The sequence below is a fragment of the Pinus tabuliformis genome, chromosome 1_2 (genome assembly GCF_031772625.1).
Source record: "Pinus tabuliformis cultivar Carrire ecotype Pingquan chromosome 1_2, CPIR1, whole genome shotgun sequence".
Lineage (NCBI taxonomy): Eukaryota > Viridiplantae > Streptophyta > Pinopsida > Pinales > Pinaceae > Pinus > Pinus tabuliformis.
The window spans coordinates 1,137,474,280-1,137,501,443 of record NC_142298.1 but is presented as its reverse complement, the minus strand read 5'-3'; the positions used below and the strand labels follow the sequence as shown (position 1 = coordinate 1,137,501,443).

Below are 27,164 nucleotides of genomic sequence, written 5' to 3'. Positions count from 1 at the left end.
ATTTTTTGGCCAAAATTAATTAAAATCCTAAGCCAGAAATTTAATTAATTCTAGGTCCTAGGTAAATTTAAATTCTCGAAGGAAAAATTCGTTAGTCCTTAAAAAATTAAATTTTAAGAGGTCCAGGGACTAAGGTAAATTAATTATTTTGTTAAATTTTAAGCCTTTGGTCCCTGGGGTTAAGTCAAAGACAAAATTTTGAGGAAATTAATTCAAAAATTTAATTTTTGAATTAATTAAAATTCATTTAATTGAAAATTTTGAATTTCCTCAATAAACTAAAATTTCGACGGATGAGATTAAAAGAAATTTTAATCCTCATCAATGGTCAACATTGCTTTGACGAGGATCACTCTTTAAATAGGTCATGTTGTTAGTCAGATTCATCCTTTCTCTGAATCGTGTACTAAGCTCTCAAGCTCTCTTGTATACTTTTTTGAATTAATGCAAAAGGCTTTCGGGTTTCAACATGCTGTAGTGTTCCTCTTCACGAATTTATGGTAACATAGTTTTAATTTCTGCTTATTATTATGTGAAAATTATCAATCAATAGCTCTCTTAGAATACTTTGAATACATGTATCTTATTTAGTTTGTTGGATCTAGGGTAACATTTTTAATTTTGATTGAAGTCGCAGGTATCTCTATTTCTTTAGAAGTTTATTGTTGTTCTATTTCTCTACTTGATTTGATGGTTGATCTAGTGTTTGCAGAAGATCTCTCAAGTTCTCATTGAGCGTTTGGGGATAGTCCTCAGTTGGACCAGCCAACTCTCAACACATTTTCTGAAGAGCCTACTTCATATAAGCCTCAGGATTTATCTAACGGTAATCTTTTTTCTGCAGGGTGTTTTTGGGCTAGTACCCCTCTAAAATTTCAAAATCTTTTAAATATTTTGTGGAAATTTTGATAGATCTGACTATTAAGAGTCTTAGATTATCAGATCTGGGAGCAGAGTTGAACTCATACTCCTCAGATCTGATAGATCTGTAAATTATTTGTATAGATTTGTAAAATATTTGTGTAGATCTGTTATTTACTTGTGCAGATCTGAAATTTTGTAACATAATTTTGAATTTTAACACTCGGGTTTTTTGGATTTTCTCTATTCTTGTACGTATTGGGTATTGGGTTTTTCTCTTTTCCCTAGATCTGAGCTAGATCTAAACGCTGGAGGGCAAGATCTGGGATCAAAGATTGTTTGCAGGAATAGATTTGTGAAATCAGCGAATTAAATCTTCAGATTTGAGATTTTTCAAGCAGATATGGGGGGGGTTTGAGACAGATCAAGGCCCTGGAGGGCAATATCTTATCCCAAATCTTTTTACAAGGCCAACCATTAAAGATTTTGCAATAAATCTTAAGATCTAAAGCAAAATAATTTTTTTCAGAACAAGGGTTTCAAGTTTTGGGGCTCCTAAGCCCAAATCTGCCTTCTCCTAGCCCAATGCTAGTTCTATTGGGCCTAGTGTTAGCTCTCATTGGCCCTAGATTCCTTTGCTCCATTTCTAATTTGAATAGTTGATTTTCTGAAGCTAATCATTGGTGGGTTTTGCAAAAAATTTGGTAAAAAATTGTGTTTCAAATATTGAAATTTTTTTGGCAACTTGTGCAAGTGATCTTCAAGGCCTAAGGCCTAAGCATTTGATCTCTAAACCATCTTTTTCCTCACTGTTTGCTACAGCAGTCGTATACCTTTCTAATAGTGGTGAAAAACACATCTAAGTGGTTTGAAATTAACTAAAAAATTGCTAAATACATTAATAAGTCATTTATGTTTGATGTGTATCAAGAATTTGGCCTAAATCTACATTTTGGGTCACTGTTATCTCTGAATAATTCTGTTCCTGAAATTTGAAATATAACAGTGGAAAAATTTCATGTGGGTTAGCCTAAAATCAGTTCCTAAGTTGTTTAATACGTTAAGGAATTAATTTCTTGAGTTGGGCATTCATCATTAGGCTTATTTCATGTTTTAATTGTTGGCTGTAATAAGTATATCAGATCTGATATAATTCCAGAAATCACATCACAACAGGCTGAAAATTTTTGATAATTCATGTGGGCAAGTTTGGAAAAATTTTGGTAAATTTTTGGCATAAAGATATCATTGATAGCTTATTGTTTTCATTGTCATATTGTTGTTGTCATAAAGTTTTTCTTACTGCTGTCCTAAAAATTAATTTCTGAAAATTAAGTACTCTGTCATGGAATTGTGATAAAATGCATATCCTTTGTTTCATAAACTGAGTATTTTTTTAGCATCTATTGATATTAATTGCAAAGAAGTTTTTGTTCTCTTTGAGCTATAACTATATCAGAAAGATTTGAAATAAGCTTGTGTTCTAATTGTAATATCTTCAGGGGTTTAATTTTGAGCCTTCATTTAATAAAGCGAACATTTCATTTGGGTATTGGAAGTTTATGCGACATAAGCATCTTTTCATCTTTGAATCTAACTTCACCTCTTCATCTCATCTTCTCGTGCATTTGCATATAAGTTAACTTTTCATAGATAAAATTTACTTCCAAGCATAAGCTTGGTCAATAGACAGATAGATCTCCATCCGTCTTTTCTTGAGAAGCCTGTTTTAATAGTACTTAAAACGGTGACCTTGCAGTCATCAGAGCCACAATTCTCTGCAGCACCAGAGGCACCGGGTATGTTAGAATTTGAGGAGAGATATCGTTAATCACACCTTAGTGTGCTTCTCCTAATCTTCTCTCTGTCAATTACTGCGAAATCAGGCTCAACACTGAAAGGATTGAAGGGTTCACATTTAAATAGGCATTTAACTAAAATTAACCAAGATTCTTGCATCTCACATTAGTTTTAGGATTTGCATTTCATATAAAATAGTCATTCATCTAAGCAGCAGTTGCTAATTGATTACTTGGCCTTAATTTCCCTAGCAAGATCGTTGACTCCATAAGGCACTGGTATTAATCGTTTAAAATATAATCAAATCCTATAAGTCTTGCTAAATCTTAATCAAGTACTTGATCGCTTCATTGTGTCTCCCAAACTGGCTGGTTCCCAACTAGTTCTTCTTTATTCCACTTTTCCATTGGGTCTACCCCCCTTAGCCTGCTGTAGGGACTCGGGAGACAGCTTAAACGGAGAGATTAGGGATCAGGGTGACAGCCCCCGATCTGAGCCGTTGTCGCGGTGCCTAGACATTCTATGCGACAATAGCTCCCATTGTGAGCCCTTAGGTATTGTCGTAGAGTTAATGTCATGTATGACGATCCTTTCTTGGGCATGTGTCAAATGTATATAAGTCTATAAAGGTGTCTAGAAGCCCTCCAAAAGACAAGCACAATCCTCCTCTTCCTATGTCGACCTCAATATGAATGAAGGAACTCATATTGGCTCACCCTATAAAGACACACCTATTCAAAATGATCTATCGGCTTATTTATATGCACCACAACTATAAATAGGCATGACGGGTCCTTGCATTAGGACAGACAGAATTGCGCATATCTCTTTGTAGTCTCAGTTGGGTAAGAGTAGTTCGGATGTATCTCTCTTTCTAGTTTCAGATGGATTGGACAGAGATTACAATTCAGATCACACTCTGAATTTCGATAGTCAATTACAGTGGCAAGTTTGAATGAGGTGTAAAAGAAACAATGAGGATCCTTTTACGGCTAACTATAGAAATAGAAGCTCGATCTCTGAGTGAATGGTCTATGTGCCACAGTTCAAACAAGAAAATATAAATCACAGTTCGGTGCTCTGAAATAGTCACAGCTCCGCATCATAAAGGACCTACAGTTCGGTATTATGACATAGTGATTCGGTCTCACAATGAAGGAGAATTCAGTGTCATTGTTTGAAGGAGGTCTCAGTATTATCTCAGAGATTAGTGACCATGGTATGGCTTCAAGATCGGTGCTACTATTAAAGAAGAGGTTTGTATCATGACAGCGACCTTAATGACTACAGCGATCTCATATAATGCAAAGTTGAAGAAACCGAGAGAGAGTAATCAAAGAGATGGAAGAGGACTTGTGTCTTGGTCTTGGAGTGGCTAATAGGTTAAGGGTCTTGGTCTTGGTATTCTTCAATTGGAATCTCTATAAGAAGAATTTGTGTGGGTATTCCTCTCAAAGAGTGAGAGGTTTTGGCCTTGGCTCATAGCCTACATGCTGTCTCTCTTGTCTATTTATGTTCATGCATTGGTTATTGTTTGATAAAGAAGAACACTAATAATCTAACAAGAAGAAGATCCTAATCCAAAGAAGTAAAAAGCATTCACAAGAAATCACTAATAGAAGAGAAATCACCTAATGCTAATGCCCTAGATTTCTTAACAAGTTGTCTGGTGGCTGGATAATGGAAATGGACGCGGAATGGTCAACGATACGGTCAGTGGTGAGCAAAGGCACAAGACAGTGAATCGGGTGTGGTGTAACGAAGCATGACAGACAGATGCGACGCGGGGAAGAACACAGGGACAGTGGACTTGGTGGATCAGCGGACGAGTGTAGACAAGCGAGTGGCGGTGTAGTGATGGTGAGATCGTTGAGAATAGCGAAATAGGGGTGTTTGTGCAGCAGCTGCAAAGCTTGAATCACGTGGCTCTGATACCACTATTGGAGACAAAAACACTAGTAAGAAAAATGTAATTGTTTGTAGACTATGTATGAAGTGTAGTAGTAATTGTATTATTGAAATAACTGAATGATGATACAATCCTTTGTGGCGGTGTGCCTATATAGGCATTGATTGGCCACGAAAGTGAATGGTGACAACTTTTGACCTTTGACCCTTCATAGTTAATTAGGTCATTAATTATTATTATTATTATTTCATTAACATGTTTATGAATTTTTATGCATAACAATCTGCCTCTTGATCCCCGCTTCCTTACAAAAATCCTTTAAGTCATTAGAATTGTATTGATCCCTATTATCTGACCTCAATACCCTTATCCTCCTCTTTGTTTAGTTCTCCACCTGGCCCTTAAACTCCCCGAACCAACTAAAGACCTCGCCTTTGGTCTTCATGAAGAAGACCCAAGTTTTCTTAGAATAGTCACTAATGAATGTGACATAGTATAGTGCTCCCTACACTAATGCCATTGACATTGCCCCACGCACATCTAAATGAATGAGATTTGAGATCCCCTTAGATCTGCTCTTAGTGCTTGAAAAAGCAATCTTGGCATTCTTGCCAGGTGCACACCCTCTACAAACACTGCTAATCAACATGAACTTTGGGAAATCAATGAAAATCTCCCTCAATATTGGAAATGCCTTGTAGTGTAAGTATCCCATCCTCATGTAACACAACTCACACAAGCTATCATTGTCATGTATCAAAGTCAGAACAAGTTTTCCCTTCAACCTGTATAAGTTTCCCTCTCTAACACCAATGGTCGGTGTTGTGTCTAGGACAGAATCCTCTGGACGAATGAGCACCTGCCCATTCCTAAACATGACTACATATTCTCTGAGATCAAGTTCTTCAACCCTGGTACATGTAGCATGCCCTTGGCCTCCAATGTTCATCCTAACTCGAGATGGAACATAACGGTTCCCTCTTCCTTCACTACATATTTGGCATCATCACCACAGTCCACATGAATCCATGAGTCTTTCTCCCTTAGACTGCTAAATGACTTGTGCTTCTGTCATTTGGCATGATGCAACATTGTCCAAGTACCAAGCATTTCTGGTATGGTGCCAATATATAGACAGTAGACCAATGAGAATTCCTTCCCGAACTTTGTTGCAAAATCACTTAAGTTGTACCTCTACTAATGTTGATGTCAATTGCAACTTCCCCTTCCCCTTACCCTTCTTCAAGCACTGTAAAGTGTAGTGCCCATTCTTGTGGCAAATGAAACATTTGAGCTTGCTCAAGTCTTCCTTCCTCATGAACTATGACCCCTCACTATTACACTTGAAACCCTTCCCCTTGCCCTTCTTGGACTGACTAACCAAGGCCAAGTTCTCCTCTCCATCTCCTTTCCTATTGGCCTTAGACTCCTCTCAAGCCTCTTCGTAGATGCAATCATCGCAAAGCCTCCTCCAATTGGGAAGCTTTCTCCCCACTGTCTCATCCACTTTCTCCCCAATGGTTGCACGTTGATCCTGTATCTAGGTGATCTTCATGAAGTAGCTAGTAACATTATCAAACCTTGATATTTGGATGGATCTGAGCTTGCTCCTCAAGATCATCTTCTTGTTCATGTTATCACTCTGGAATAGGTCCATTAGAGCCTTAAACATATCTCTAGTTCATTGTTTTTCTCCCAATTGCGAGATCAAATGATCTTGTACAACATCCATGATCACTCTCCGGGCTTTAATTTCCTTCTCATGACATAGCTTGAGTGTTGCATTTGTCACTACAAAAACAACCTTTTATGTAATCTCCCAAAGGAGATGTTCCTTAAAAATCCAAGTTACCCTTGCCTTCTAGGACAAGATGTTAGATGCTCCATCCAATTGGTCTTCAAATCTGAGACTGGTTGTTGCCATACTTAAATCTAATAAAAAGCCATCGTGTTCTACATCCTTTTAGCACCTACAAGAATAAAAATGTTTTTGGTTTATAGATCTGCTAATTTCTCTTTCCAAATCCAATAGATATGTTGCAAATCTTTGTGGATTTGTGTTTTGATCCCCTTTTAAACACCCACAAAATCTTAATTTCTACCAAACCCTTGATTGGTACAACCTCTCTCTTTCCCTCTAAAGAGTGACCTCCACAAAATCACTATTGGTTGATTTGTGCAAAATCAAAAAATTGGCCTCCCTCTCAAGAGTGTAAGCTCTGATACCATGTTAAATTTTCCTAACCCTAGCTACTAGCAAATTATTGCCTAGTAATTTCCTTGTAGTTAAATAAATTAAATTGCAGATTACAAAATAAAATGCAATGTTGAGATTTTAACAAGTAAATAAAAGACAAAACAACGGAAGAAAAAATTAGCCAATCTCATACAAATGCACAAAGAAAAAATTTCCCTTCAAATCTGTTGTCCATTAACTTCAATTTTACAGCATACAAGGGCTTCCCTTCATAGGAAATTAAACGCCCACTAAGGAAAATTGGAAACAACAAAACTTGTCTTTATTAGCTAAGAAAAACCTTTCCCTTCTCGATTTTTGAAGTTGTGTGGCCCCTACCCATAATCTATCCTTCTCTGCCCATGCACGTGTGATACTCGGCAGAGTTGGCAGCGATGCAGTTGGCACAGTGCAGTGTCAGCAGCAGCGCGGAGGCTTCAGTGGCAGCACAGAGTCTAGCAACAATGAGGACTCGGGTGACAGATGCATCACATTGACCACAGTTGGTTCAGTGTGTTGGATATTTCTCAGCTACAGATGTTGCAGTGGCAACAGCAACAGATGAGAAGAAGTTACAATGCAGATACAACAATTGACAACATTTTAGCAGGGTCAGCAACAGCACAGATGCAGCACATATCAGAGTTTCACAGTAGTTGATGGGCAAAGAAGCCAAACATCAGAAGCATGACAGGAGGTGGTGCGGAGACAGGGTGTTGCTTCAGTGGGTTGTAGCGATAGAACACATTCCTCACTAAGAGGGAGTGTTAGTTTTTGTAGCATCGAATGTGTTCTAGCCTTGAAATTTTGTGGAGAGACTAGAATACATGAGATCTTCAAAACCCAGAAATCGTTTGTGGAAATTCCACCTAGAGATGACTTAATTAAAATAATTAATTGTTTTTTAATGTTTCCTAAGTCTAAACTTAGGAAATATGATTAATTAAAAGGTATTAATTAATTCATTGTGAGAATCTTCTAGAAAAAGACTTGGATCGAGTTCTAGTTAATCTTAGCCATCGATTAAGTTTTAATCGTGGTCGTTGATGTCTCAACGAGCGATTATAAGAAGAAACTTGATGGTGCTTGGAGAACACACCAACAATTCGATTTCACTGGCAGATCAATTTCCAGAGTAGCAGCACTGAGTTGCCGGAGAGAGAGCTAGTGAGCTCGAAGCAATGAGAGAGGGGAAAGGATAGTTAGGTCGGAGGGAGATTTTCCAATTTCAGTCAGTGCATTTCAAAGAGGTAGTGAGTGCCACAGAGAGGCAGGGCAAAGCCACGCAAGGCAGTGCAGTGCTTCAGAGGGGATTCCATATTTTGTTGGGGAGATGCAGTGATTCAGTGCCAGAAGCTGGAGAGGGAGTCCAGAGGCCAAGAGAATCCATCTTCCAAACAACAGTTGATCAGATAGAGAGAAGGAAGCAGTTCCGAGTTGTGGGACGTAGTATTGTGTAGGCTGACGCAGTGACTGCGGAGAGGCAGCAAAGAGTAGCTCCACTTGAGCCAAGGTCAGTGTCGGATCGCCTGTGGGAGTGAGATTTTTCTCACTAGATATATTGTCAGTCATTTCTCTATATGGATTGCTAGATTTGACATCCATAGTCATGTACTCAGATTTACTACTGCATAATATAAAACCCTCAATTGTTGCACTGGTTTTCCCGAGTTGGGTTTTTCTAGGGACTTAGTCCAAAAAATACTATGTATTTGTGTATGTGTGCATCTATTCTTCCAGCATTATTTTTCTTCTGTGGTATTTTATTTGTGAAGGCTGCAGTGTATTAGTTTCGATATTTACCGTAGAACACAGGAAATAATTTCTTCAATTCATTTAACAAATGGAAGAAACTAAATCAGTTGTTGCAGTAGCATTCAAGGTTTCTGAATTTTCACATGTTATCAAAGCACAGATGAAAGCCAAAGAGCTCAGTTGCAGAAGGGAAGAGGAATTTCGTAGCTTTGCATAGGCATCAGTTTGAAATCCTTAGAGGCAGCACAGTCCCTTGGCCAGGAGGGTTAGTTTTTGAGGAAAAGTTTTTTTCTTTGAGAGATTCGACAGAGAATAAATTTTCCAGATCAAAGATTACCAGAGGGAGAGGGAGAAGCAGTATTTTCCTTGCAAAGCAGATCTTCAACTAGGACACAGTTATTTTGCAACAATTTGTTGGTGCAGAATAGCATCAAGAGGAAGGAAGAGCAGACACTGAGGGAATTCTTTCCTCGAGGAACTTCTAGTCCAGAAGTTCGATTTCTCAGTGCAGAGCAGTAGTAGTTGGGAGCAAATTTGCCCAACTCCAATAGGGAGTGCGTAGAGCCAGTCAGCAACTACGCGGAGGAGAAGAGGAGTTCGATTTTTTGCGGAGATGGCATCAGCAGGGCTAAGAGATCAGGATTGGTTGGACGAAACCTCCAACTATGTGATCTGGAAGGCAAGAATTACCTGTCTTCTAGATGAATACAATCTCAAGGCCTACATCAATAACGTGGTAGCTATTCCCCAGGATCCATATCAACAGAATACCTACAAGAAGGAGATGGCGAAAGCTAAGAGGCTGATTCTCAATGGGGTTCGAGATCACGTGGTGTCTCACATAGCTGGCAAATGTACTGCCAAGCTGATCCGAGTTGACTCAACTCCCGGATTTAACCAAGATCTTTTGCTTTCGTAATGTGATTAGAATTGCATTTAAAATAGCATAAATGAACATAAATGCATGTTGTAAAGAAGGAACATGACAATCATCAGCAACATAAAATAACAAGACATTGATAACGGAGTTTGTCCAGGAGGGACTACGTCTCTGGGCCACGATGTCAAGATGGTGTAGGTCGCTGCATTAAGTGTTGTCAATAGTGATGATGTACATAGGTGGTGACGTCGCTATAATACAAAGAAAATGCCCTCACGCAGGAGTGGTTCCAAGAGATGTTCCGCTGCATGAACTCTCATTCAAAAAGGACTACTATCAGTATGACCTAAACTCATGCATGATGATAATGAGCATCCCGCAACATGGCATAAAAGGGATCTCAATGCAAACATACATGGCGACACATGAGTATCCCATCAACATAACAACAAAGGGATCTCAAACAAAACATGACGAATCATGACAACAAGTACATCCCACAGATGATTCTGCGTCACATCAAGCAGGAACCATGAAACAAGTAAGGAAACAAGATCCCACATCAAACATCAAACAGGGGTCGGTGCAGCACAATGCATAGCAAAAAGAAGTACATGAACACACTGCATATACCTCACATCCTGGGGCCATCTGAAGAAAAGGATGTCAAACTGCTGAAGTTGGTCGTACCATCAATCTCGCGGCGTCGAATCTCATGGAAATGATTGCTCGCACATCGGATGCTGACACTTGCACTCCACTTTGAAAAGTGGTCAAAAAATAAAATGATCAAATGGAAAATCTGAATGCACCATCATATTTGTGGCGTCGAATAATGTAGAATCGACTGTCAAATTTCTGAATTTTGAGAAAGTGAAAATCTGGGGCTTAAGGAATCTTTTAGATTCCCCCTAGATTCCTCAAAGATTCCCTCCTCCGAATCATCTGAAGATCTGCTACTAAGATCAAAATTCTCACTGCGCCATCAGGTTCGTGTTGCTGAGAGGTGTAAGATCGACATAAAATTTGTCCAATTTGGACACTTGGAAAATTTCGCCCTCCTGAGAATTTGAATTTTGGCTCAATCATGGTTCCGCCTGCCTTTTCTCTGGGCTCATGGTTCCACCTGCAAAAATTAATTAAAAATGTGTCTTGAAAAATGTGCTCCTCTCCTGGTTCCATCTAAGCAAAGCATGGTTCCACCTGTCACAATTAAAACATTATAATCGTCGATCTCCGTGTCGGGTTCATCCTCCTTCGTCACGCACTGAGCAAGATGGGTTTATATAAAAAATTGGGCGGACTTTACCACGTGCAGTCGTTTGGCGTAGTGGTAATTTGAGGAGTTGTTGGAGGGCAGGTCGGGGGATCAAATCCCGACCCCTCCATAATTGGCGCGTTTGATTTTTTTGGTGGCACGTTTGTTTGAGGTTCGGTTGGTTGGTTGGGCCGCTCGTGAAGCGGGCCAGCCACATGGTCCCGCCGGCCCATGTTCATATATAGCACATGGGTGGGGGCGTGGGGCGAGTCCACCGGAGGTGGCCCGCCCACAGCCTAATGTAATACGTTTTAAATTTAATGTGGTGTGTGGTGGTTGAGGGGGGGCCGGCAAGGGTCATGGCCTGTCAGCATGTTTTAATTTTTTTTTTAATTTTTGTTTTATGTTGGCCGTTGGGGGCTGGCGAGGTTGGTGGCCCGCCACCCCATAATATATATATTTTTTTATTTTTTATGAAAATAGGGGCATTTTTCAAATCTTTCGAAAATAAGGGATATTAGACAATTTAACGAGGCCACAATTTCACCCGCTTTTGGGAGCTAGACTTCCTGCCCTGGGGTCGGCCAAATTGTAGGACACTTAAACTTGGCCCACAGTCCAACTTTGACCAAAACTTTGACTGGCTCGTTCTCCCTCATATGAGCTCGAATTGACGAACCGTTCGCACCATTACGATCAGGACAACAAGATCTACGCTCTGGTCCTGGTTCGAAAGCATTCTGATCACTTTGATTTTTGAGCTTCCATAAGCCCTCTGTCTTGTGTGTGTCCCGGGAGCCACCTGGATCACAAGCAGATGTGGGAAGCTCTCGCTACACTATACCAGGGATCTTCCGAGCAACAGAAGACATATCTCGAGTAAAAGTTGAGATGTACCAAGATGCAGAAAGGGGAGCGCATAGATCCCTTCCTCACTAGGCTTCAGGATGTTCGAGACCAGTTGTCTGCAGTAGGGTCAGCGCCCCAACCTACAGAATTGATGCGGTTAGCTCTAAATAGCATTTCCGAAGACTGGCACGTCTTCGTCTAGAGTATTCTGGGCAGAGACAAGTTGCCAGAGTAGGACTGAATGTGAGTTGATCTACAGCATGAGGAGATGAGGCGAGATTTGGTGAAGACCACCATTAGTGGCAGCAATAGCAGCAGTGGGACGAAGCTAGTAAAGGAAGAGGAGAATGTGGCCCTCGCATCAAAGGGGCAGCAGGAGCAGTGAAGGAAGAAGAAGGACCTTTCCAAGGTCAAATGCTTCAGATGTGGTGAACTTGGTCACTACATCAATCAATGTCCTCTCAGAAAGAAGGACAAAGAGGAGAAGCAGGATCAGCATGTTGCATCTGCAGAGATCAACAAATTGTCCTCCAAATTGGAGGAAGATTTTGTCGTGATCACCAATATACCTCCAGGAGTGAGGTGGGGTGATTTGGTTTTGTAACCCCGGAGAGCTACAAGGTGGGCAAGATTCTTGAGGAGGTCCACCTCATGAATCAATACCTTGCTACGGGCAGTTGGTGCAGTTAGGTGCCATAGTGACAGATGCAGTAGCTAGTAGTGAACTGAGACTGAGCAGCGCATAGCAAAGTTAGCAGCAGTGCAGAGTCAGCAGCAGCGGAGAGGCTTCAGTGACAGCACAGAGTCTAGCAACAATCATGACTCGAGTGACAAATGCATCACACGAACCACAGCTGGTTCAATGTGTTGGACATTTCTCAGCTACAGATGTTGCCACTGCAGCAGCAGCGGATGAGGAGTTACAGTGCAGATACAGTAGTTGACGGCAGTTTGGCAGGGTCAGCAGCAGCATAGATACAGCGCATATCAGAGTTGGATGCTTTTCAGTTGCAGTTGCTGCAACAGCAAATGGAGAGGGAGTCATAGTGCATATGCAGTAGTTGACAGCAATTCAGTAGGGTCAACAGCAGCACAGATGCATCTCATATCAGAGTTGCGCAGTAGTGATGGGCAGAGCAGCCAGACATCAGCAGCGTGACATGAGGTGGTGCAGAGACAGGGTGTTGCTTCAGTGAGTTGCAGCACTAGAACACATTCCTCGCTAAGAGGGAGTGTTAGTTTTTGTAGCATCGGATGTGTTCTAGCCAGAAATTTGGTGGAGAGGCTAGAATACATGTATTCTCCAAAACCTAAGAATCGTTTCTAGAAATTCCACCTAGAGACGACTTAATTAAAATAATTAATAGTTTTTAAATGTTTCCTAAGTCTAAACTTAGGAAATATGATTAATTAAAAGGTATTAATTAAGTCATGGTGAAAATCTTCTCAAAAAAGACTTGGATCGTGTTCTAGTTACTCTTAGCCATTGATTAAGTTTTAGTTATGGTCATTGATGTCTCAACAAGATATTATAAGAAGAAACTTGATGGGGCTTGGAGAACACACCAGTAGTTCGATTTCACTAACAGATCGATTTCCAGAGTAGCAGCGTTGAGTTGTCGAAGAGAGAGCTAGTGAGCTCGAAGCAGTGAGAGAGGGGCAAGGATAATAAGGCCGAAGGGAGATTTTCCAATTCTGGTGAGTGCATTGCAGAGAGGTAGTGAATGCCACAAAGAGGCAGCGTAGAGCCACGCAGAGGCAACGCAGTGCTTCAGAGGGGATTTCGTATTTTGTTGGGGAGAAGCAGTGATTCAATGCTAGAAGTTGGAGAGAGTCCGGAGGCTAGGAGAATCCATCGTCCAAACAACAATTGATCAGATACCAAGAGGGAAGCAGTTCTGAGTTGTGGCACGCAGTACTGCATAGGCTGACGCAGTGACTGTGCAGAGGCAGCAAAGAGTAGCTCAACTTGAGCCAAGGTCAGTGTCGAATCACTTGTGGTAGTGAGATGTTTCTCACTAGATATATTGTCAGTGATTTCTCTGTATGGATCGCTAGATTTGAGCATCCATAGTCTTGTACTCAGATTTACTATTGCATAATATAAAACCCTCAGCTACTACACTGGTTTTCCCGAGTTGGGTTTTTCCGGGAACTTAGTCCAAAAATAACTGTGTATTTGTGTATGTGTGCATCTATTCTTCCAGCGTTATTTTTCTTCCACAATATTTTATTTGTGAAGGCTACAATGTATTAGTTTTGATATTTACGATAGAACATAGTAAATAATTTGTTCAATTCATTTAACAAATAGAAGAAACTAAATCACTTGTTGCAGTAGGATTTGGGGTTTCCAAATTTTCGCAGTTGTTTGATGAAGAACATTAATAACTTAAGTGAAGAAGATCCTAATCTAAAGTTGTAAAAAGCACTCACAAACAGTTACTAATAAAAGAGGAGTCACCTAACTATTGATGCCCTACATTTCTCAACACTTCCCATAAGAACTTGGGTAAATCCTAATCATGAATCATAGCCTTAGTAGCCTCCACAATGGACTTGTTGTTCCTTTCAACAACCCCATTATGTTGAGAGTCGTAAGGGACTATCAACTCCCTTTTAATCCTTTCGTCCTTGCAGAAGGCAATGAGGTCGTTGGAAATATACTCTCCTCCATTATCTGACCTTAGAGCCTTGATCTTCTTCCCTATCAAGTTCTCTACCTAAGCCTTGAAATCTTGAAACTTGTTGAAAACCTCATCCTTGGACTTCATGAAGTAGATCCATGTTTTTTGTGAGAAATCAGCAATGAATGATAATGTCATCAGTCCACATCCATCTGAATGTATTAGATCCAACATCCCCTTTGACCTATTGTTATAGTTCGAAAAGGATCCCTTGACATTCTTGCCATGTGCACAACCCTTGCAAACTCCTTCTGACTTCATGCTCCAGCCGGAGCTTTGGAAGACCTGTAACCATATTCCTCAATGTTGGCAAAGCTTTGTAATGTATGTGAGCAAACCTTTGATGCCACAACTCACATAGATTGGTGTTCTCATGCAGCAATGCTTGAGCTGATCACCCCAGAGTTTGTACAAGCCTCCCTCGTGAACACCAATCACCTTTGGAGAATCTATGCTTGAGCACTTTTTCCATCCAAGGACTTGTCCATCAACTAATGCAACTCTATACCCTTTGTCTTCCAAGGATGAAGTAGAGATTAGGTTCTTTTTCAAATCTGATACGTACAACACATAATTTATATGAATATTTCCTCCCGACTCCAACTGGAAAGATGTTGACCCGACACCTTTGACTGCATACTTGGTATTGTCACCAATTTCCACTTTCAATGTTGACTTCCTTTCTGCCAATTTTGTGAAACTGTCATGGTTACCTGCCATATGTCTGGAGGCACCACTGTCCACTAACCAAATGTCACTGTGATCTGCAATAGTCTCTGTAAGGGCAGAAAAGAAAAAGTAATCTGTATCATCTGTACTTACATTCCTGGATTTCTTCTGATTTGGATACTCATCATCATCAATGTTTGTTGCACCTATCAGCCTATCTTCGGGCTTGATAGAGGGAGCCATCTAATCAAAAGATATGGTCCAAAAAAAATCAGATAGCAAAAATAGGTGTCTTCAAGGGGTGATCTCAGTGGCCTTTCTTCACCTAAGCTCTGATACCATGTTGGTTTTCTAGTGTTAATAGACAAGCACAATTTTCTGCCACTGATACTTACTTCCAATGATATATGATATTCCTTTAGCACATTCCAGACTATCATTAAGCAATTACACTTGAGAAAATTCAACTGTAAATGCAATAGAACAGTAAAGATCACAGTAGAAAAGCCATGCACAATAGACACCAAAAATTTGCCTTGGGAAACCCAAACTTGGGAGAAAACCCAACAATCTTTTCTAGAAGAAATTGTTCAATTTGGAAAAAGTACAGTCTGATCATCTCAAGTCAAACTTGGTCAACCCAACTATCATTAAGCAATTACACTTAAAAAATTTCAACTGTAAATGCAATAGAACAGTAAAGATCACAGTAGAAAAGCCATGCACAATAGACACGAAAAACTTGCCATGGGAAACCCAAACTTGGGAAAAAACCCAACAATCTTTTCTAGAAGAATCAGCACAAGTCAAACTTGGTCAACCCAAACCAAAGAATCAGCACAAGTCAAACCTGGTCAAACAGACTGAAATTCTGCCTCCTGCAACTGCCCAAAAACTCAGTCAAACTGAGTCAAACAGGCTGAAATTCAGCCTCCTGTAACTTCCCAGAAACCCGGTCGACTCTGCCCAGAAAATTCGGTCAACTCTGCCCAGAAGACTCAGTCAACTCCTCCCAGAAACCTCAGTCAACTGCTCCCAGAAAAATCTCAGTTAACACAGGTCAAATAGACCTCAGAAAGAACTCAGTCAAAGTTGGTCAACACTGTTCAAACTTCAGAAGACTTCTTCTCTATCTCGCACGTGTGAACAGAAGATCAGATGTTTTTGTTGATGATCCGAATTGTCCAAACGATGGAGGTCAAGTTTGTATTTATAGTGGTTTAGTGGTGCCCAAGGGGCGTGTCTCCTTGCTGGGCCAACTTAAACTTTTCTGGCCGACCTAACCAATTTAATTTAATTTAATTTTTCTTTCTAGAGCCGACTTGAATAGCTGGGGAATACCTCCCACAGCGACCCAAAAATCATCACCTTGTGCATAACATGTCAACCCATCAAATTTTGTAAATTGATGAAAGGGACATTGAGGCATTGTTATAGTTTCTTTTGCAGAAATAATGAATGAAAGAGCAAGAGACTGAGCACATAAAGTATGGTTTACCTTCAGGTTTTCATGTTAAATACTTTTGCACATGTTTGAATGAATATCATGGATGTTTTTTGTAGTTTGCTACACATTTGTTGCAGGGATGTTGTACAAGCTTCTATTGTGTGACTATAGATGCAGGGGAGGTCCCTCCCCACTGCATCATGTGGTATCAAAGCTAGCTTCAGCTCTGGGATGAGATGAATGACAACGTGATGATGAAGAAAAAGATACTGATAAATATTAAGAGGATTGAAGATGCCACAAGAGGATGAAAATGAGGGCTACTTTACATTCCCAGAAAAGATGAAAAAAATTGCAAGGGGAATGTGTTGCAGAGCAAGTGTAAACATTAGGCATGAAGACTATGGAAGGTATGTCTTTGAGAGAAGCTGTGATGTTGATGGCAGAGGTCAGTCGCCTAGTTTATTCGGTGAAGGAGAGATGCAACACTAGGAGCAGAGAAGACTCGGTGTTCTGTACTTTTGAAAAGAGAGGTTAGCTACACCGCAAGCATCTGTGTAAGCTGCAAGGAAATGTAATTGTACTATCTCTAAGGAGACACATTTGAAGTCGGTTCATAAGCACATATGGCAGTCCTTAAGAAAGATGATGAGATGGAAATGAAGAAAGAGAGACAGATGGCGGCAATAGAAGATGGATTGCAAAATAATGTAAATTGCACATGGAAAGTTCAGAATTCCGTGATAAGTGTGTTGATATATTGTTGCAAGTGAGTATGCAGCAATGAATGTGAGAGGATGTTGAAAGAAGATAGTGGTGGTGGAAGACGAAGAGTAATACGGCGGGCATCAAAGCATGAGGGCATGCTAACTTACTAAGTTCAGTTAAATAAACTACCTATGATCTGGAAACTGATAACAGGGATAACAAACATGCCAGTGTTTTTCTTGTATGGTAATGAAAAATCCCTTTTCCAAAAAAAAAAGGGCGGTGACAAGAGGAGGCATTCACACTTAGAAGATGAGCAAATAACTTCACTCCAAAGACCGGAACAGGCTTTGGACTCTGGAGTTATCAATTTCTATTTTTTTAATAGAAAATAAAAATGGATGTCAAACTGATATACCCATTCTTGTTGGCTGTCATCACTAGATCTCGAGGCAGTTACTGCAGTCATGTAAGCCACTACAATACTCAATGATAAAAAATCCATGGACGCATCAATGAAATAAAATCAAATAAAGATGTACAGAAGATCATTAAAAGATTGAGTGAACATAAGAAACAGATGCATGACTCTATGGATAGACCAGATAATAAATAAAAGTCCTCTCAATTACGATAGAGCACAAACACAAAGTGCTGATCACTTACTTATGCCAAGTAGTTGCTTCTGTAAGTAAAAAAAAAAAATCAATCTTTATTAATATTGTCTCAATTTCAAACTAATCAAAACAGTTCTTAAAAACAGAGATACGAAAAATTTTAATCCCAAGTGCAAATAAATTTCAGGTCAAAGTTGTAATACCTGTATAAAACTATAGTCCTATTTAGAGCAAACTGATTAACTTCTAAGTCCTAACCATATTCCAAGACACAAAATTTGAGCAGCATTTCCAGTTCCAATGCTGATCCTATTTCAACTTGTTCAAATTCAAAAATGCAAAATTATCTTGAAGGCAGATATTATCTATGAAACATTTCCCGATGGATTCAAATATGTGACAGAATGCTAATTCTTCCAGTCCATCTAAAGATAACAAATGTGAAAGAACACCCCATATTAAGAGATATAGTTTATACTCAGACAAGGCCAAAAATGAACGCAAGGAGCACACTATCTGTAAGCCCACTACTAGTAAGGATGAAGAAAAGCATCCAGAAAAAAATTAAATATAAGAAGTCCTACCAGAAAGTTCTCGCCTTTGGACAGATGACTTGTCATAAAAACTGTAGACCACACAGTGCATGCCACCTCAGGAATGGCTGCAGCTTCTTGTAATGAAATTCCTTTCGGAACAGGCAAGACATGCCCAGATGGAACTGCCACCTTTTCTGCATACCCACCTCCTCCCAGAAGTGCACAAACCTGTGAAATTGCACGTTCTATAACAATGTCAACACTTGGGAGTAGTGGCCTAGTTTGTGATAAAAAATTATCTGGCCAGCCTTGTAAAATAGCAAGTGAAACAAAAAAAGAATTTTCCAGGCATGGATTATTATATGCAAACATTGTGTGAATAAGGGTTCAACCAGTTAATCAATCTATGTACAAAGCATATCACAATATTGTAGAGCATTAGAACTAGAGAAAATCATATAAAGAATGAATAGATAAGATAGGACAAGAGAATTTTGTTAATGTCCAACAAAAGATCATAAATAGGTCAGTGGGACTGCTAAGTACACCAGTAAGGACATATAAGGTGGGAACGCAAATGCTGCCCCAAGAAAAACATGATAAAATAAAATCTATCATATACTGAGAAGAAACAAAGAAATGTTGCAAACATCAGCATCGGGATAAAATCAGCGACGGTAGGGAAAAAGAAAAAATCGTAAAAATCAGCGACGGTAGGGAAAATAAAAATTGTAAAAATTGGCAAACAGCGGCAAAATTAAAAAAACTACAAAAATATTCATTTTTTTTTAAACCCGCAAAATTACTTTATAAACAAGTCTAGGCGTAGACCGGTGATGTTTTGCAATCGACTTGTGACAAAATCGCGATTTTTACGATATTATCACGATTTTTTCATTGACAAAAAATTGCAGAAAAAGTCAGGCTTGTGAAAAAACCATGATTTCCCGATTTTATTGCAATGTTCACAACACTGAACCAAAGTCTAAAACCTAGCAACATGGATCAGAGAAACAAAGCAATAATGCAGATGCGTGCAAGTAGTGCAGAGAACCGAAGACCAACACAATGAATCTCATGAGGGGAATGTCTCACCTGGGGGGTAATCAACATCCCCTATTGTTATCTCTCCTATCATATGAGGCTGAAGGAAGAAACTCCTAATAAAAGACTGGTCAGAGGATCTTGGGGAGCAGAAAGATATGGCATGAGGTATGTCTCACTGTCTGGAATCCAGATGCAACACCCTGTGGCCAAGCCCTATGGTCAGTATCCTCGCTGCTGATGTAGTGTGAACTGTCCCATGATCTAGCCAACATTAAGGGTCCTGCTGGTTGACCACCTGTTAACCCTTAGATTTGTCCCCTTGCAAATTTGGAGGGTTAATGACCAGCACATTTTATCAGGCTGGGGGTTTAGAGACATATGCAGATACAGTTTTGCTTGGGTCTGGGGGTTGGTTCCCAAGGGGATTGGTTGCAGTATGGATTAAGTGATAATCCAGACATAGTTTACAGAGACTGGAGAGAGTTGTTATTTTTAGAGTTCTCCTACTTTTTAGAACACAGTTCCGAGGCTTGCATGGTATTATTAATTACATATTCGGAGACCTCGTGAACTCGGGATTTCAATGAGACTTCTCCAGGTGACATACATGGTACTTATTATTTTTAGCATGTTTGGTCCAAAGACTTGCATGTTGATTTTGATCACATATCTGGTTTCCTTAGTGAAAGATGAATACAATGACTATGGTTTCATGAGATTCTAAACACTTTCTATTTTCAGCAGTGGTCACATGCAAGGTCCTATTACATATTCGGTCTCCCCACTAAGTTATGAGTCTGGTGAAAGTGGTTTTAACTTTTTTCAGAATCCGAGAAAGGGCAGTGCTAACAGCATTTAGGGATTCCCCACAAGATTTTCAGTCTAATGAGGATAATATTGTGGACGTGTGCACAGATTTGAAAAAACGTATGGCTTCTATCAAAGGAAAATTGTAGGAAGATTAGTTTGTTCCTTCAGATTTTTCATGTGTTTCACTATATCCATGTAAGCTTCATTTGGATGCATGGACTACCCATGTCATAAAGTTTGATGGAAATCCTTGGTTGGATTCAAGGCACCTTGCATCTTTTATGGAATACATGGTAGAGACTAAGATTGTCCATATATCTTGTTGATATTCAAGATAGAATACAGGATATGGTTGATGATTTGATGACAGAATATGATAATAATCCTTCAAGTGATCTTCTTGTGTAAATAAAAGACAAAAGATGCATATATTTCCTTTTACAATTATATCAAAGCAAAATATGATGAGCCTCCTCCATCAAAGCTTAAAGATGAGTCACACGAGGATGACCATCGCTGTTCTTCTTCCCATAAGCCATTTTTTGAAGAAAACATAAATGATGAGGCCACTAGAGATGTTTTGCACCTCCATTTGAAGAACACATTCATGAAGAATTACCTAATGATTCCATTGAAGTCCAAGCACAAGAAGAAAGTCATCAAGCACTTGAAGAATATGATGAGGAAGACTTTTCTCACACCTCCATTGAAGATCAAGCACATGAATAAAGCATTGTTGAAGAAGCACCTTATCCTCCCATGGAAGATCAGGTAGAAGACATTAACAATGTGAGTAACCATGCATTTTTTGTTTTCCCCTCCTGAAATTGAGAGTCTGGTAAGCTTTAGGCCTGTTACTGCAAAATCTAGCACCTTAGTACAAAGCCTCACTAAGCACTCTAGATAAAGGGCAACAAGGGGAATAGTTGTTAAGGTGACAGTGGCAACTGATCCTATTGTTTCCCTTTATCTAGAGTTCTTAGTGAGGCTTTGCACACTAGATTTTGCAGTAAGAAGGCCTTCTAAAATTTTTGAATTGGAAGATGTTTTTGTTATGATCTTGAGAAAGATAATCACCAAAACAAACCCTTAAATGATGGTAAAGTGGCAAATACATTTTCCTCTTTATTTAATGAAAATAATGGCAACCCAGGGAATTATGTTTTAGACATCACTTTTCAGAATTTTTTTCAAAAACAGGAGTGGGGATTACCGGATGTTAAAATTTGGGTACCAGAGGACAAGTGGTTCCCTAAGGCTTTGATCTTTGGCCTAGGAAAAAGTGTCCAAATTTATTTGTACTTTTCTCCTAAAGTGACTTTACAAGTTGTTAAATTATGGTATGTTCTATGCTTAGAGCAGTTTACTTATTTTTCTTCTTATTAGCCACAGATTAGCAATCACATATACATTAAGTAAAGTGCAGATAGAACATTAAATGATCAACAGAAAACAAGCCAAGACAAGACACACAAGATGTGATGGCTATCCAGGGACATACCCCAATGCGGGGAAACCCTTTGATCAAATCTTCTTTTATCTTCAATAGTTCAGCAGAAAGAAATAGTACAAAATTTGAATTCTGTAATTTTATATCAGCAGCAGCAAACCCTAAAACAGCAAAGTCAAACTTGGTCAAAGTAGTTGAAATTGACCTCTAATATGCTTGGTCAATTTCCGGTCAACTTGCCCTTGAACAGCCCCAAAAGTACAGTCAAATTGCAGATTTCTGAAGTCAACTTGCAGCCCTAAACTACGGCAGCCAACACTGATCAAACCAGAGGTCAGATCACCTCGGTTTTCATGCCAAAATTTGCGGCCTGCCTAGGAGAGGCAGCCACACCCAATCCGCAACCCTAGATGGTCAACGCTGGTCAAAGAGATGACCTGCTGCCCTAGCGTCCTTCTTTCTGCATCTTCCTTGCCCTAGAACGTCTTCCTTTCAGCCACACGTGTGAGAGAGAGAGGCTCCTTTTATGCGTAGGAGAGAGAGAGAAGATGAGTGAATGAATGAGTTCCAAATGACTCAACCTCTCTTCTATTTATATGAAACGTTGGGCATGTGTGCCACACACTTAGCTGTTGGCCGACCTTGACAATTTGTCAAGTAATTATAAATAAATTCATATCTCCATAAATACTTGTCAGAATTGGATGATCTTTAGATCAATCCTACACCTCTCGATGAGAGGAATCTAGGAAAAATATCAACAGCCATAAATAAGGTGACCCACATGGAGTTTGGCCCTAGTTGCCAATTTTAACTCTCCCTCTCAACTAGGGAGAACTCCATCTGCAATCCGTCGGACCGTCGCTGCTATCCATCCATCAAATGCACTGTCCTGCACAGCTTGACCCCACTCTGCTCTGCTTGAACTATGAAGAAGAAGAAATGATCGAGGATGTATCATACCATCCTCCACTGACCCAAAGTCAGTCTCAAAGTGTGTACCACTCTCACTGATCCCAGATCAGTATCATTGATCCCAGATCAATAGAGGTCATCCTAGCATAGGGAGTACGGTAGATACAACAATGTGTCCATCGATAGTACTACTATGGTCCCTATCCTCATTTCCCTACTCATTGATCAGATGAGAGGTACTTCCCATGAGTCCCAGACTGCGTGGGTAGTATGCCTCGACGGGAGAACTAATCATCCTGTCCACAGGAGAACGAATCATCCTGTCCAGTGGACGCCTGGAGAACGAATCATCCTGGCCTACAGGAGAACTAATCATCCTGTTCCACAGTTGCCATGGAGAACGAATCATCCTGGCCCGCAGAAGAACTAATCATCATGTTCCATAGTCGCCACAAGGTGTCACAGGGGAAGGTTGAACCTTTTACCTTGTACATAGTGCACCACCAGGTGATGGTGAGTCGCCCTGTGGTCACATGTCGCTCCAAGAAGTACCCCGCGCCCCCCTGGAGCTCCCAGAGCTCAATACATCATACTCGACCCTCATAAGAGGGTCTCTGAATGACACCAAGTCGTTCTCAGAAAGTCAAGAATTTGACCTTTCCCAGGGGCTTTGTCAAAATGTCGGCGACCTGTTCATCTGTACCGATATGTTGGAGCCTTATTGCTCCCCGTTGCACCATATCTCGAATATAGTGGTACCTGATATCGATATGCTTGGAGCGATCATGGAATACGGGATTCTCTGATAAACGAATCCCGCTCTGGTTGTCACACAGGATCACGGTGGTATCCAATGTAAATCCAAACAGCTCACTGAAGAGCTTTTGCAACCAGACTACCTCACAGGAGGCCATGCTAGCAGCAATGTACTCTGCCTCGGTGGTGCTCAAAGCCACCGACTTCTGCTTCCTACTCATCCAAGATATCGAGGCAAATCCCAGAGAGAAACAGCACCCGGAAGTGCTCTTTCGGTCCACCACACTGCCTGCTCAATCAACATTAGTATATCCGAGTAGTCTAACATCTCCAGCAGTGTATCTTAACCCACGAGTGATTGTGCCACGAAGATATCTCAACAGATTCTTGGCACCAATCCAATGTGTGTGGTGAGTTTCAACCATATGTTGACTCAATGTGTTGACTGCAAAGCATATATCAGGACGTGAGTTTACCAAGAACATCAATGCTCCGACGAGTTGACGATACTCGGTAGCATTTTGTAAAACAAGTCCAGCAGCATTACTGCTTAACTTCTTGAAGTCAAGATCCATTGAGGTAGTTACGAGCTTGCAGTCCACCATGCCGAATCTCTCCAATATCTTCACCACATATTTTCCTTGAGATAGGCAAATCCCAGAGAGAAACAGCACCCAGAAGTGCTCTTTCGGTCCACCACACTGCCTGCCCAATCAGCATCAGTATATCCGAGTAGTCTAACATCTCCGGCAGTGTATCTTAACCCACGAGTGATTGTGCCACGACGATATCTCAACAGATTCTTGGCACCAATCCAATGTATGTGGTGAGGTTCAACCATATGTTGACTCAACATGTTGACTGCAAAGCATATATCAGGAGGGGAGTTTACCAAGAACATCAATGCTCCGACGAGTTGACGATACTCGGTAGCATTTTGTAAAACAGGTCCAGCAGCATTACTGCTTAACTTCTTGAAGTCAAGCTCCATCGAGGTAGTTACGAGCTTGCAGTCCACCATGCCGAATCTCTCCAATATCTTCACCACATATTTTCCTTGAGATAGGAAAATCTCCCCTGGCTTCTGCCAGACTTCAAGTCCTAGGAAATAGTGCATCAGTCCTAGGTCCTTCATCTCAACTCAGAAGCCAACTCCCTCTTACATTTGTGAATGAGAGGGTCTGTACCTGTTAGAAAGAGGTCATCAATGTACAGCATCAGTATGAGAGGTTTGTCATCTTCAACCTTAAAGTAAAGGTTAGGGTCGACTTCACTCCTAGTGAATCCCAGCTTCATCAGGTAGCTATTGATCCTCTCATACCATGCTCGGGGTGCCTGCTTCAGCCCATACGGGGCTTTCTTCAACCTGCACACGTGAGATTCTCGATCATGAATCTCAAATCCTTCGGGTTGCTCCACATAGACCTCCTCTTTGATCGAACCATGCAAGAACACAGTCTTGACATCCATCTGATGTAGGTTCCATCCTTGCGAAGCAGCAAGGGCTATGATTGAGCGGATGGTGGTATATCGGGCAACAGGTGCAAAAATCTCGTCATAGTCTATACCTTCCTTCTTAGAGAAGCCACGAGCAACAAAACGAGCCTTATACTTTTCAATACTTCCATCAACTGCATGTTTTATCTTGAAAAGCCATTTTGAAGTGACAACGGCTTTGTCCTGGGGTCTGGGGACCACATCCCAAACATCATTTTTCATGATGGACTCATATTCCTCAGTCATAGCATCCTTCCATACTTGATGCTTGATAGCTTCTGTGAATGACGAAGGCTCATTTTGGATGATCATGCTCATGATGGTCAGGTATCCCTGATACCTATTCGGCTTCTTACTTTCACGGAAGGTTCCTCTGGGTGCAATGTGTCCTTCAGCATCATCAAGTGTCCCCCTAAGCCATGAAGGCCTCTTCCTAGAAGAGGAAGGCTCTTGCAGAGGAGGATCAATAGGATCCATAGGTTCTTCCACATCGGGCATCGTCTCGTCTTCCTTTTCCTTCGGTTCCCTGGTGTCAGCTTCTTTAGATCCTCTTAGAGTAGGAAGATTGTCAACTTTGCTAAGAGCCATATCTTCGTCAAAGGTGACATCATGGCTGATTTCGACTTCCCTTTGTCGAGCCACATAGATTCTATAGCCCTTAGTATTTTCGCTATAGCCCACGAACATTCATTTCTTTCCAGATGCACCCAATTTATTCCTTTTCTCCTTCGGCACATGAAAATATACAGGACTTCCAAAAATTCTAAAATGAGATACGTCAGGTTTCTTACCAGTGAACATTTCTTCGGGAGTCTTGGAACCCAATGCTTGATGAGGGCATCAGTTTTGTACATATACGGCGGTATTTGCAGCTTCGGCCCATAGAAACTTTGAAAGTCTTTTATCATGGAGTATAGCACGGACAGCTTCCACAACCATATGGTTCTTCCTTTCTGCCACACCATTCTACTCAAGAGTATATGGTGTAGTTGTCTCCCTCTTAATGCCAGCCTCTTTGCAAAAGTCATGAAACTCATTGGATTCATATTCAGTCCCATTATCAGTCCTTAAAATCTTGATCTTCTTTTCGTTCTGATTCTCGATCAAGGCTTTGAAGTGCCGAAACCAGGCGAACATTGCATCCTTCTTTTTCAAGAAGTATATCCAAGTCTTGCGAGAATAATCATCTGTAAAAGTGAGGTAATATGAATATCCTTCCAAGGAGTTCACAGGCATCATACCAGATATGTCTGAGTGAACCAACTGCAATATATTGGAGGTCTTGCTTTGGCTTGAGGGGAATGGCCCCCTTTTGAGCTTTTCTTCGGCACATCCCAGACATACACCTTCTTGCTCTACTCGGAACTCGGGCATCCCTGTCACCATTTGTCTCACATCGGGTAGAGCTTTATAATGAAGGTGAGCAAACCTCCAATGCCATAGTTCAGACTGAAGAGATGTGTCACAAGACATGACACCCAACGGACTTCCTCCGACCTGATATAATGAATCAACTCGAAACCCAAGAGTGAAATCATCTTTAAAGTACTTTTTCCATACATGTACCTTGCCATCGTTGAAGGCCACCTTGTAGCCTGTCTTCCATTGTCGAAATGGACACCAGGTTCTTTTTGAGATCAGGTACATATGACACATCTTGTAAATGGATTTTATTTCCTTGATTCAATTGAAGAGTGACATTTCCTACGCCTTTCACAGGATATTTTGAATTATCTCCAAGAACAATTTCCAGGTTGGTTTCCTTCTCTACTAGATTAGAGAGAGCTTCTTTGTAAACAGTGAAGTGCCTTGAGGCACCATTATCAATAAGCCAATTTCTCCGCGAGTCTAGGGGAGCAGTATTAGAGAGAGCCGCTGGAAGATAATATACATCTTGCTTATTGTTAACAGTGTTAGATTCATACCTGGAGTTTCTTGCCTTCTTGAAGGGTTGTCCTCTTCCCTGATTTCCAGCATTTCTTTTGCCTCTGCCATTTTCCCTGCTATTCCTTTGATTGCCTTGAGAGTGATTTTGATCATCGTCCCGGTGCGAGTCCCTTTTATCAAGGCACTCCCTTGCATAGTGGTCTGTTTTATTGCAATTGTAACATCATCCTTTTCTTCCACCCTTTGGTCTAGCCTTTCCTTTGGATTTAGCCCCGGAATTGTTTCTTCTTTTAGCATGAGAAGAAAAAGCAAAGGGATGGCCTTCAAGTGCGGGCATTTCTTGTTCTTCCATCCTTGTTTCTTCTTGAATGCATCTAGCCATCAATTCCTCAAATCTAGGAATTGCGTTATTGTTGAGAAGAGTAGACCTGAATATATACCATTCAGATGGCAGTCCTCCAAGAGTTGTGAGTGTCATTTCCCTGTCGGGATTACTTCCCCAATAGATAGGAAATCGTTCTTGATCTCGGTGATCCTTAAGAAATATGCTTGCATACTCTCGTCTTTGCCCTTCTTAATTTCCTTCAGCT

The 27,164-nt window shown here is 40.6% G+C and overlaps 1 protein-coding gene across 2 annotated transcripts in view; it reads right to left on the bottom strand.

Annotated features, from left to right (window-relative positions):
- The window catches only part of LOC149210183 (uncharacterized), a 209,154-nt gene that overhangs the window by 64,041 nt on the left and 117,949 nt on the right, over positions 1–27,164 (bottom strand). For both annotated transcript variants that reach the window (XM_089396657.1, XM_089396656.1), the window contains exon 2: positions 18,261–18,440. In XM_089396657.1, the coding sequence (XP_089252783.1) occupies positions 18,261–18,440 (180 nt within the window). The remainder of the gene's footprint in view (positions 1–18,260; positions 18,441–27,164) is intronic.